The 13672-nt window shown below is 43.5% G+C and overlaps 1 protein-coding gene and 1 long non-coding RNA gene across 4 annotated transcripts in view; one reads left to right on the top strand and one right to left on the bottom strand.

Moving 5' to 3' along the window:
- Positions 1-1124, bottom strand: part of PTBP3 (polypyrimidine tract binding protein 3) — a 78790-nt gene extending 77666 nt beyond the window's left edge. For all 3 annotated transcript variants that reach the window (XM_070430889.1, XM_070430890.1, XM_070430891.1), the window contains exon 1: positions 923-1124. In XM_070430889.1, the coding sequence (XP_070286990.1) occupies positions 923-930 (8 nt within the window). In that variant the 5' untranslated portion in view covers positions 931-1124. The remainder of the gene's footprint in view (positions 1-922) is intronic.
- Positions 1125-1294: 170 nt separating this feature from the next.
- Positions 1295-13067, top strand: LOC139020866 (uncharacterized). Its single transcript, XR_011473372.1, has 4 exons — positions 1295-1445; positions 2133-2265; positions 10775-10824; positions 12661-13067. It is a non-coding gene; the product is annotated as an uncharacterized lncRNA (long non-coding RNA).
- The last annotated feature ends 605 nt before the right edge of the window (positions 13068-13672 follow it).

Genomic DNA, 13672 nt, shown 5'->3' with positions numbered 1-13672 from the left:
ATATACTACGACCTTCAATTCACGAAGATCCTCACCCAGTTGTTTCCTTAAATAAATATTAAAATATCTGTCGGGTCCCACCCCATATCACTGAATCCCCAAGAGAAATATTTATGTCGGTTATTCTAAATCTCTTGACTTTGATCACAGATCTCATTAACTTTTAGAGCGTTGGAAGGCTCCCCGGAAATGGCACTGATACAGTATTTTGCATACATGGCAGGGGGATTCACGAAGTTTCCTGGGGGGGGGGGGGGGGGGGGGAGGCGGCCACGGTTCTCCAAACGCCTGGTGTACAGCGATCGTTAACTCAGCTCCCGGCACAAGCCCGGGGACCTCGGCCGGTGCCCCCGCACGCCGAAACCCGCGTGGGGCCCTGGCTCCGGCAGCGGGTCGCCGCCCAGACGTGTACCGACGCGTGCACTTCGCCGTCCGCCTCCCCGCGGCCGCTCGCCTCCCTGCCAGGGGCAGCTCCGGCGCTCGCCCCACCTCGCCGGTAAACAGCAACTCCCCAAGCGGGAGGACGCCCGGCCCGAGCGCCGCCTCCGCCTCCCCCAGCGCCGCGCACCATTTTCAGAGAGGAAGTGTCGAGAGGCCGGGCAGGGCTCCCCGACCCTCGGCGCGGAGGCCAGCCCCCAACCCCCGGGCGGCTCCACCGGGCTCTCCTCCACTTCCCGGTGTGAGGGGCGGATGTTACGGGGGCGCCCCACGGGGGAGAAGGCGAGGCGGTGGCGGACCGCCCCTCCGCAATCCGAGCTCCCCTAGGAGGCGCCCGGAAGCCCGGCCGTCGGGCTCGGCCGGGGCCGCTCCTCCGACCGCCGGTGCCGCACCCAGCTCCCCGGCCTCGGCGCGTCCGGACCTGAGCCGAAAGGAAGCGGGACAAGCGCAGCCCCGCACGACCGCCGCACCGCCGAGCACTTACCCATCCATGGCCCAGACGGGGGAGCGCACAGTGCGGAGATTGCCGGGCTCACCGCGAGCGGAGGGAGGAAGCGGCAGCAGCGGGGCGGCTCCGGGGGACGGGCCAGCGGAGCCTGTCCACAGCCCCGGCGGGTCGGAGGTGGAAGGAGAGTGGGAAACAGGGGCGGAAACCAGGGACGCTCCCGCCACCGCCGCGCCCCCGCCTTCCCCACCCCGCAAGCGCGTCCCCGCCTCGCCCCGCCCCGCCCCCTGGCGTTGACGCCCTCCCCTGGCCACGCCCCCTGCCGGCCACCAGCCCGGCTCCAGGGCGCCCTCTGCCGGCGAGCTTCCTAAGACCCCGCCCCCCGCCCCTGGCCCCGGCGCGCGCGTGCGCCCCGCCCGCCGTCTCCCTCCGGTGTCCGCGGGAGCGCGCGCCTTGTGCTTCCCGCTGCGCCGCCCCGCCCTCCCGCCCGCATTCGGCCGTCTGGCTTGGGTACCTCCCTCCACCGGCTGGGAAAACCTGGGAACCCGACTCCGGAGAGTAGGTAAGGACGTCCCGCGAGAGCCTCCGAACCGCGGCGTAATTATCCCGGCTGGACGAGACTGTCGGCGGCTCGGCCCTCGCCAAGCCCGGAGGCCAGGCGTGCGCTGTCGTCCTCCGAGTCCCGGGCGCTGCCGTTCGAGGAAGCCCGGGCTCGGGACCCCCGCGGGGGCGAACTCCGGCCGGTGCGGGGCCCGCCGGCTGCGCGCTGGGAGTGGACGGTGGGACCCGCACCTGCCCGCTAGGTGTGGTTGCGATGAAGGCGAATGAGATTAAAGAGACTGCACCGAATTGGGGAACATTTGATTTTTTTTGTAGTTTTAGTCTCCGGCGGCTTTTCGACCCCACAGCCTGAGATTTAATTTATCTGAAACATTCGTTGCACAATATGGAATGACGACCCTAATGCCAGCGTTTTATAAAAGTTTTCCTTTTTTCTCCATGTAAAGAAAAAACAAGCAACAGAAATCTATGAGGGAGTGATTCCCGTTTTTCACATAAAGATTTAGACATGAGTGCGGTGATTGGCCCATATTCACAGCCACTACTAGAGCCTTTTCCTCTAGTTTGAGCAAAATTATGTATACCTATAATTTTATATATATTATATATAATTTTATGTAATATATTATATATATATAATTTCCCTCTTATATTCTATCTAGTTCTGAAATTGAATGATGTTTTCAAGTCACAGGTCACCAAAACGTGAGCCACTAAACTCTGTCCTGGACCAAATTCCTAGCCTCCTAAGCAGAAAGAAAGGGCTGCTCCCTCTCTGCCCCCCAATTTGAAAAGCAAGTGACAAGAAGCTCAAGTAACAGGTATGCTTTTATTTATTTATTTAAATTTTTAAAATTGATTTTAGAGAGAGAAGAAGGGAGATAGAAATACAGATTGAGCTATAAAGATGAGAGAGAGAAATGTCGCACAGGTGTGCTTTTAAATAAGTGGGTGCCACTAAAAAGGTTTAAGCTGCCGAAACCGGTTTGGCTCAGTGGATAGAGCGTCGGCCTGCGGACTGGGGGGTCCCGGGTTCGATTCCGGTCGAGGGCGTGTACCTGGGTTGCGGGCACATCCCCGGTGGGGGATGTGCAGGAGGCAGCTGATCGATGTTTCTCTCTCATCGATGTTTCTAACTCTCTCTATCTCTCCCTTCCTCTCTGTGAAAAATCAATAAAATATATTTAAAAAAAAAAAAAAAAGAAAAAGGTTTAAGCTGTCTATTTATCCATCATTGAGCCAATATTTATTGAGTGTTTACTATGTGTCAAGCACTGCAGGGGTACCCAGAAAATCAGGTTCCAGCCTTCATGGTTGAATGGATTCTGTGATTCCGTTGATTTATTTATTTATTGGCCAAAAACAATTTTCAAATACCTCAGGTACCTTTAAAGTACTGTATCTGAGCTCAGTCCCTCTTTCCAAAAGGTCAAATATGTTTTGTTTTGTATGTTAAATCCAGATATTAAGTTGCAGTTTGTAAATTGCCAGATGGATATTAAAAATATCAGCAAGGTGAGTAGCTGATAACAGTTTTGCTGTTGTTGTTTGGGGGATATATTCTGTTGATTATACAAAAAATATAATGATAACCCTGGCTGGTGTGGCTCAGTTGTTTGAGCATCCTCCTGTACACAAAAATGTCCCAGATTCCATTCAGGTCAGGGCACATGCCCAAGTCTCCGACTCCATCCCTGTAGGGGGCAACTGAATGATGTTTTTCTTTCACATCGATATTTCTCTCTCTCTCTTCTTCCTCTCTCTCTAAAGGCAATAAAAATATATTTAAATATATATATAATTATTCATGCTCATTTTGAAAATTTCAAAGTATTAAATATTAAAAAGTTATAATTATTTTTCTTCACAAGCCACCCCTTGCCCATGATAACCAGTATAACAATTCTCTATGCATCCTTCCAAACCAAACCCTCACCATTTTTCATTTGCTCTTTTCATTTGATAATTTTGGAGATTTTTTTTTTTCACATCAGTATTTTTTATCCACTTCGTTCTTTTTCAATCTTGCACGGTATTTCATAGTTCCATGTACCATGATTTAACATTTTACAAAATAGTGGAAATTTTCATTGCTTCTAATTATTTAAAATAACTAACAATATTGCAAAGAATATCACATATGTCTGAACATCTTTGCATACATATGATTATATTTGAAAAAATAGATTCCTAGAAGTAGAATTGCAGAACAGAGTATAAGCATTTTCAAATATGATAAATATTGCCAAAATGAGTCCCAAAAGGCTGTGTCAATTTATACTTTACTTAAAAAACAAAATGTGTCTTTCTCTTAGCCCTACTCCTTAAGATAGCTAACAAATTTCAATATTAAAAAATAAATGTTGCCCTAGCTGGTTTGGCTCAGTGGATAAAGTGTTGACCCACTGACTGAAGGGTCCCGTGTTCAATTCCTGTCAAGGGCATCCCTTGGTTGCAGGCTCAATCCCCAGCCTGCTTGGGGCACATACGGGAGGCAATTGATGTGCCTCACATTGATGTTTCTCTCTCTCTGTCTCTCCCCCTCCCTTCCACTCTCTTTAAGAATCTATGGAAAAATATCCTCACATGAGAATTAACAAAAATAAAAATAAAAAAGATAAATGTGAAAGTCTGTCTGAAATTCATTGTCCTTATTATTGACAATAACTCTGAAAAGTCTCCAATGTAAAGACAATGTACCTGACTAAAGTGAACAAAACTGTATGACATTTCCTAACCACTTAGCATGTAGTTTTAATAACAGAAGCCTAGATACAAGAAAACAGTTCACAAAGAAAACAAAAAGGTGAAACCTTTCTCTCTTCCCTAATTTTTGGTCATAAATTCAAGACTTCTCATGGACTGAGCTCCATAGGTTTGTGAGTCTCTGTGATTCAAAAACAGGGATAAGAATGGAATTTAGGTCTTCTAGGACTACTTTTAGATTCCTGGCTATTCCAGAATTCAGAAGGCATGGAAAAACCATGTCCTCAGTAAAAGTTTCTGAGTTTCTGAGTGATCAAATATCACTCCCATGACCTGGCGTGGCATGGAAGCTTTATGTTCTGTATACTGCTCATTTCTTAATGGTGAAGAAGGTAGCATTCCGTATTGCTAATTGCTCTATACTTTTGAAATGTCAGACAGTTAGCCTGGCCGGTGTAGCTCAGCAGTTGAGCATCGATCCAGGAACCAAGAGGCTATCTGTTCAATTCCCGGTCAAGGCACATGCCCAGGTTTCGGGCTCCATTGACCCTCAGTGTGGGGTGTGCAGGAGGCAGCCGATCAATGATTCTCTCTCATCATTGATATTTCTATCTCTCTCTCCCCCACTCCCTTCCTCTCTGAAATCAATAAAAACAGTCATAATAATTTAGTTTACAAATTGTCTAACATTTTGCCTTCCTTGTGTTTTTATTTTAATTTGTCTAAGAAATTCCTCTGAAACACCTTTATCTGATAAAAGATACCCCCCACATTTATGATGTTTGGACAAAATACAACTTTGAACACTTACCTTAAGGTATTCCAGTATGCAGTGGTAGTTAATATTTAACCGACATTACCCTATTTATATTTACAGTTAGGACTTCTTGAGACAAAAAAAGCAATGTAAAAATACCAGTATAGGTCAGAAATGAGATCATTTATTAGGTAAATCTGGGAGGTAGACATTTTTATGTCATTTTATCCAAGACAAATATAAAGTCATAATCATTAACCTGTATTCCCTAAAATAGAAACATCTGAAATTATACTGAGTGAAAAACCTAACCTCAAAAGATTCCATACTACATGATCCTATTTATATAACACTAGAGGCCCAGTGCATGAAAATTCCCAGCCTGCCCCCTCTCACAGTCCGGGAGCCCTCAGGGGCGGGAGGTGACCTGGCGATCAGGGAAGGCGACGCCCCATCACACCTCTGCTGCTGCCACTGCCAGCAGCGCAAGCCTTGGCCGGCCATGGTTACCTGAGCCTCGGGCGGCCCTGGGCGGCTGGGGTGCTGAGGGGACTGGGGGACTCCGGAGGCAGGCGCCCTGGCGGGTCTCAGGGGACTGGGCTCCCCCATCTTGTGGCTGTGGGCACCTCCACCTTTGAGGGTGTGGCAATCAATTAGCATATTCCCTCCTTATTGGCTGTGGGCGCCGCCATCTTTGCGATGGTGTAAGGGTCAATTAGCATATTCCCTCATTATTAGATAGGATTCTCAAAATGACAAAATTATAGAGAGGGATAATAGATTAGTAGTTGCCAGGAGTGGGAGGGTATGGGGAGAAAGGGGGTTGGGTGTGACTACAATGGAGTAGCAAGGGGGATGTTTGTGGTAATGGAACAGTTCTATATCTTGATTATACACTCTACAGATGATAAAATTGCATGGAATTTTAGATTCACACAAGTGCATATAAAACTGGAAAAATCTCAAGATTTGTGGATCATACCAATGTCAATTTCCTATTTCATTTTAGTTATTAAGATGTTAACCATTGGAGGAAACTAAGTGAAGAGTATGCAGACCTCTTTGTGCTACGTTTTAAACTTCCTGTGAATCTACAAGTCAGACAAAATATAACAATAATAAGAAATCTTGCAGAGCATTTTCTTAATACTGGTTGTTCAGTAGTTAAGGAATAACAGACTTTAAAGGTTTAAGGAAAATGTGTGGAATTATAATTCACATTTTTCACGCTGTAGCACCGTGGTAAATCAAACTAGTTATAATATCTGACAGACACTGAGTCTGACAGACCTTGCCCAATCTGTTGAATTATGAGTCCTCCTTCCACGTCCTTCCCTGCTATGTGGGGAGAAGGCTTGAAAGCCTCTCCTACATACTCATTGACCTCCCACCACTAAGAGTCATGCCCATTTTCCTCATTCTGTGTGTGGCCCTAACATAGTCATCTTTATGTGAAGCTCCTAACATGTCCAACACCTGGTTCAGAGGGTCCCCATGTTGCACTGAAGGTGCTGTCTCCTGTCACTGTCCATAATAGGAATTGGCAGCCCATGCCAATTTTCTGGAGCACTTTTCTGAAGAGAGGAGAATTTCTTTTCTGTCCTTTTGTCATACTATACCACCTATGTCCCAATGCCTCCAAATTTTTAATAAAAGAGCCCTTTCCATTCCTATTCACAGGAAATCCTTTAGTATTTAGGCATGAGTCTGTGGGGCTAGGCCAGAGAACAATCGGAGCGATTATCACTACATCAGTCCCCTTAACTACTGGGCTTCTGTCCTTAAAACTGGCACATGCCACTCTCTGCTCTGGCAGTTTATCAGGGTGTTTCCTGGTTCCCACTTACAAGTAGATCTCCTGGAAATAAAGGTTGTCACACCTCTTCAGATATGCTTGAGTATATTTGATTCTGCTTAATTTCAAGCTGAGACACCCACCCCGCACCCCCACTCCCACAAAAAGAGAATCCTATTCACTAACTTTATCAAAGAACTAGAAAAAGGAATAATTTGAGTTAAGTAGAGCAACACCTCTGCCTAGGCAATAAAATGAACAGTACTGTATGGTGGTGAAGAGTGTGAGCTAGAACCAGATTTGCCAGTTAGAATCTTAAAATATTGTGAAGCAATATGCAGCATTACACTGCCCTGGCCCTGCTCCTGGTGGAGGAGACCTAACCAGCCATTGCCATCCGCTATGGGTTGCCCCAGGAAGAGAGGCTTTCTCAGTATCAGCAGTTGAAAGATTTTCGGTGATGAATTCCTGTGGCTACCAACCTATTTGGCTAAGGCATGGACATGAAGCTGTTGAATACTGCCTTTAAAAACGACATACGTGCCGAAACCGGTTTGGCTCAGTGGATAGAGCGTCGGCCTGCGGACTGAAAGGTCCCAGGTTCGATTCCAGTCTAAGGGCATGTACCTGGGTTGCGGGCACATCCCCGGTGGGAGATGTGCGGGAGGCAGCTGATCGATGTTTCTCTCTCATCGATGTTTCTAACTCTCTATCTCTCTCCCTTCCTCTCTGTAAAAAATCAATAAAATATATTTTTAAAAAAATAAAAAATAAAAAACGACATACGTGTGCCTGGCCGGTTTGGCTCAGTGGATAGAGTGTCGGCCTGCAGACTGAAGGGTCCCGGGTTCGGTTCCGGTCAGGGGCGTGTGCCTTGGTTGCGGGCACCTCCCCAGTAGGGAGCATGCAGGAGGCAACTGAATCGATGTTTCTCTCTCGTCGATGTTTCTAACTCTCTCTCCTTCTCCCTTCCTCTCTGTAAAAAATCAATAAAATATATTTTAAAAAAACAAACAAACAAAAAAAACGATATACGTGAGTATTGTGAGACCTACCCACATCATGTGGCTGGAGCAGGCCAATTTGGCACCAAAGGCTTGGCCATGATAATTGTGTCAGGTGAGAGTGATGCTAAGATCCTCAGTGATATGGAGGATCACTTTGAGGTCAATATTAGTGAGCTGCTTGATGAGATAAACATTTACATTGAACAGATGTGTTCGAGGGCTCACCCACCCATTCTGAATATGCCAGTCTGTCCGCTTCAGTAGATGATATCAGGCATGGGATGGAGACACTACTGTTATCTACCCCATGGCTTCCTTCCTTTGCATCACCACCCCTCCTAAAACCCCATTTCCTGATTTGTCAGAATTTTTTAGCAAAACAAAAAATAAAAAGTTTATAGACCAGTATTAGTTAAAAGTGAACTAAGGCAAGTTACTTAACCTCTCTGGGCGGTAGTTTCCTGAAGTATAAAGAGGGGATAATAAGTAGTACTTATCTGATAGTTTTTTGGGAAGTTTAAAGGAATTGATACATAAAAAGTACTTAAAACAGTAGCACATGCAATATGTTTATATTTATTATTTTGTATTACTATTATGAGCTTACAAAGCAGAACATCATTCAAGAATCATGTATTTAGTGTAGACCATGAATCAGCACCAACTGATCTATAGTAGTAAAGTGCTACTAGTCCCTACCAAAAGAATGGAATCTACACTAACAAAAGAGAAACATGCAAATTGGTATCACTCTGCTACACCCACCAGCCAATCAGGATGAGTATGCAAATTAACCCAACAAAGATGGCGGTTGATTTGCATAAGCAGGCTCGGAGCAAAGACTGAAGACTGAAGAAGCTTGGCTTCTCCGCTACGGCCGGACCAAAGGCCTGGGTCCTGGGTGTCGGAGGAAAACCTGTGCCGGCAGCCAGGGGAAGGAAGGTCTATTGCGCGAATCTTTGTGCAACTGTCTTCTAGTATGAGAATAAGTGTCTAGAAACTTTCATAGCAATTTGACAGAGAAATATTATTTCTATTGAATCTACTAATAAAAATGTAGGATTAATATTCTGTATTTGTTTTTATTTTAGTTATTTTTATTGTATTTTTGCAAAAGTATTAGGGCACAGAAGATTGGAATTTTTTAAAAAATGGTCCTTCACCACAATTTGAGAAGCATTACTCTACCATTTCTCAAATATATGGATCTGTTTTTCTTTTTTATTTTACAAGTGATATGTGACTGTCTTCTATTTTATGACCTTTTATCAAGGAATTATTATTTCAAACATAATAAATGGAATAGTTTAATGACTCCCAACTACCAATCACTGATCATTTAAAATCACTGATAAATTGTCAATGTAGAGCAGTAGTTAAACTTTAATATGCATCAGAATCACTTGGAGGGCTTGTTAAACAGGAATTGATTATTTCTGACCCAGGGATGGGACCCAATAATTTGCATTTCTAGCAGATTCCCAGAAGAGGCTGCTACTGATGATAGTATGGGAACCAAATTTTGAGAATCATTGATGTAAAGGGTTAAGTTTTTTCTGCAGCCCCTGCACCAAGAGTTGGACCCCTTAGTATATGTTTATTGCTAAATCCAAGGTAGAATATATTCCCATTAGCTTTTCTTCTTTCTTTCTTTCTTTCTTTTTTTTTTTTTTTTTTTTTTGCCACCTGAGCCCACAGAATGTACTTTTCCAGATTTATCTTTACGCCATCTACTTCTTGAGAACTGATAACGGAATATTTGCTTTGCCCCTTTACATTGTTGTTGTTGTTGGTTTTTTTACTTTTTCTCATGGGCAACCTAAGTGTCTACAACAATTTCTTTCTTCTCACTTGTTTTCTGATAGTCTTACTTCAGGACTGTCTACCTCAATATTCTGACATTCTTGTTTCATCTATATCTTTACCCTTCTCCACCACTCTACTTATTTTTGTTTTTAGGTACAATTTAAATATGTTGAAATGCACATGTTGAAATTTATATAGGATAAAAACTCAAGCTATTCAGTGGTTGAGCGTCTACCTATGAACCAGGAGGTCATGGTTCGATTCCTGGTCAGAGTGCATGCGGGGGTTGTAGCTCATGCAGGAGGCAGCTGATCAATGATTCTCTCTCATTATTGGTGTTTCTATCTGTCTTGCTTTACCCTTCCTCTCTGAAATCAATAAAAAAATATTTTTTAAAACCACAGAAAACAAACTTAAGCTATAGCCCTACTCTCCTACAGATTTTAACTATAGTTTTTTCGGGTTTTTTTAAAGAATACACCCAGCCCTGGCCACGTGGCTGGGTTGGTTGGAGTGTCATCCCATATACTAAAAGATTGTGGGTTCGATTCCTGGTCACGGCACATACCTAGGTTGCGGATTCCATCCCAGTTGGGGCACTTAAGGGAGGCAACCCATCGATGTTTCTCTTTCAAATCTATGTTTCTCTCTCTCTAAACATACCCTAGGATGAGGATTAAAAAAAAAAAAAGAATATACCCTATTATACCCCATGTAACCTCGACTTTTAAGAAAAAGAAGATACTCTTCAGCATTGACTTAGTTTTCTTATAATGGCTGTTAAATATTTAGAAACAAGACTAGATTTTATAAATAATAAACTGAAATAGATTTTTAAGTTAAATGTAAACATTTTAAATCAATAGAAATCTAAATTAACTGTTGTTAATTTTAAAAGGTAAAATTGTCTGCTAAAACAAAAAATCCTTACTCACAACATGAATATAGTGCTGATTCCTACAGCAAAGGTTCTTTGACCAATAATACAGGTGATACTCAACATTTTTAATTAATAACTGGTACTAAATGGACACCAACCATTCAAAATAGATGTTGTCCATGATTAGTAGGGCCAACCTTTGTATACTAGTATTAGCTGAATATCTGCATGGATATAACTTCATTATAATGGGGACAATAACTCAATTGTATTAAAAACTTCCTATATACCTGCATTTCTTAGAATGTTATATCACTTGCCTTCTATGTGAATCAAATGCATCATTTACCTATCAATCTCTCTGTTTTTTTCTCATTAGCCCATGACAAAGTGGCACTAATGTGTGAGGAAGCAAATGTATATACAAAGGTAGGCGCTAAATTTATATGGCCTCACTTTATTGTAAGATAGTTATCCACATGATCTAGAATATAATTATATAACATTATAAACACAAATGTGAAACATTTTTGCAGAAAACCCTCAGACCGCCATGAATGTATTCACAGGCCCACTTAAGAAACATCTGCCTGGAGCAGTTTCTCAAACTTGGGTCATTCCAATACCATTTCCATGATTCTTGTTCTATCCATGTATCATCTTTACTCTTGTTTGCTCAACATTTTTCTCTAAATCACTTTACTTTTTAAAAAAATATTTTTTATAACATCACTTTTTAAAATTGATTTTAGAGAGAAACATAGATTTGTTGTTCCACTTATTAATGTATTCATTGGTTGATTCTTGTTTGTGCCCTGACTAGAGGTCAAACCCGAAACCTTGGCATATCAGGACAATGCTCTAATCAACTGAGCTGCCTGGCCAGAGCAATTATTTTATTTTAAAAGGACATTTTATATCACTATCATAAATGGAAAACCAGTATCATTTGCCATAAGAGCTGTCACTGAATACAATGTAAACAATATTAAATTCTAGCTAGAGCCCTGACCGTTTTGGCTCAGTGGATAGAGCGTCAGCCTACAGACTGAAGGGTCCCGGGTTCGATTCCGGTTAAGGGCATGTACCTTGGTTGCAGGCACAACACCAGTAGGGAGTGTGCAGGAAGCAGCTGAATGGATGTTTCTCTCTCATCGATGTTTCTAACTCTCTATCCCTCTCCTTCTCCCTTCCTCTCTGTAAAAAATCAATAAAATATATATTTTAAAAAAATTCTAGCTAGATACTATTATCTCTTGAAGACTCTGGGCCAGAGACCTATTTCTCCTTTTTATAAAAAGGGAGATTACCAAGTGTGGGTGTAAAAGGCATACTAACACCAAATAGAAACTTTTTTTCTATTTCCAGTGTTAAAAAAAGAGACAACAGGCCTAAAATGGAGTCACTTATGCTAAGCCCCACATTAGCAAACCAAGACTTAATCCTAATCTAATTGCAGTTTCAATCACTCCTAGGAATTTAACCTTTAAGCAGTTAACCTGGAATTACCTAGTCAGCACTAGTGAGATAATCTATATATATAAAAGGCTACTATGCAGAGTGTCGCCTCGGGAGTTCGACCAGGAGACCAGGAGTTCGATCGTTCGCTATGACGTGCGCTGACCACCAGGGGGTGGTGTGAAATGAAGGAAGGCCCCGGCAGGCAGCCTGAAGGCCCCCATCAGCTCTGATCGCCGGCCAGGCCTAGGGACCCTACCCATGCATGAATTTTGTGCACCAGGCCTCTAGTTACCAGATAAAACCTTTCCGTTCCCCTTAAGAGAGTGACCCAGCCTGAGACAATGCATCTTTTACTAATAATTACCTTTTTTTGCCCCTTTTCCTCCTTTAAAGCTTTTCCTTTCTTTACAGCTCAGCAGAGCTCCTTTCTACTTTTTAAAGTTTAGTATCAGAATTATAGCAACTTTCTCTGGTAAATTAGAAGATCTAGTGTTGATTCCACTAATAATTATCTTTTAAGTGTTAAATAACGTACATAAATCATCAGCTTCAGGAGCAAAAATGTACAAGATATTTATTGACTCCACTCTGAGAAATAAAAAATTAGCCCTCACAACAACTCTGATGACTCTCTCCTTTATTGTCAGTTTTGTTAGAGTATTAGTTTCACATTATGTAAATTTTCTATCAAAAATTATAACTATCACATTAAATTTTATAAATATTCATATTTTTAGATATAATTATTGGTTTAGGGGAGTTCTCATTGACAATATTGTTGTTTTTAAAATTCACCTTTCGGAGCGCACCGCCCCCGGTGACTTCACAGCCAAAGCGGGTGCCGGTCGTCGCGTCTCGGAGGAGGGAGACCAAGATGGCGGCGTAGGTAAACACCGGAGACCGCTGCCGCAAACAACCATTTCAAAAATACAACTAAAAGACTGAACGGACATCACCAAGAACCACAGGAAGGCTGGCTGAAGAGAGACTCTACAACTAGAAGGAAAGAGAACAGCAAATCGAGGCTCAGAGGCGGCACAGTGTGGAAAATACAAAGGTACCGAGGTGCGCGCGCAAAGCGGGCTGGTGGCTGAGGGCGCGGTTGTCGTTTTCTGTCGGGAGTGAGTCTCAGACTCTGGGCTCCAGATCCGGGCGAGTCTCTAGGGACCCAGACTCAAACGGGAGAAGCGGGATTATCCGGCATCAGTTGGAACCTGAGGGCAGCTTTCTCTCCGAGGTTTGCAGCGGCTGCCGGGGTTCTGAGAAGCAGAGCCTCTGGGAACGGGACTGAGCGTGGCCATAACTGCTCCCTCCGCCCGCCCTGTTGATCCCGCCCCGCCCAAACCCTGCGCACAGCCATTTGCCGATCGCCTCAGGCAAAGGCTGGATTAGCGCCTCCCCAGAAGGCAGACGTTTTCCATACAGCTGATTCCTATAGCCAGTCGGCCTGGTGGTCAAACCCCTCTAGTGTTAACTACAACAATTAAGGCTTGGCTAGAACAAGACTGCGCACAGAGACCACAAGGGGGTGCACCAAGAAAGCATAAAAGATGCGGAGACAAAAAAACATGACAGAAATGGAGGATATGGAGCTAAGAATCGCAATTTTGAGGGCTTGCCATAAATTTGTGCAGAGCCTCACGAAAACTAATGAGACCCTCGATGCTACGATAAAGAAATTAGAAAGTAAGCATACACGGACTGAAATAAAGAATATTATACCCAATAGCAGACCAGAGGAGTACAATAATCAAACCAAAGATTCGACAAAAAACACCCAATTGGAAAAGCAAAATGAAAAAAGAATCCAAAAGTG

Source organism: Myotis yumanensis, unplaced genomic scaffold, assembly GCF_028538775.1.
Source record: "Myotis yumanensis isolate MYYU_CA2020_CCGP unplaced genomic scaffold, mMyoYum1.0.hap1 SCAF_12, whole genome shotgun sequence".
In the NCBI taxonomy this organism is placed as follows: domain Eukaryota; kingdom Metazoa; phylum Chordata; class Mammalia; order Chiroptera; family Vespertilionidae; genus Myotis; species Myotis yumanensis.
The sequence above is the reverse complement of the archived record's forward strand: the minus strand, read 5'-3'. Positions and strand labels throughout refer to the sequence as shown.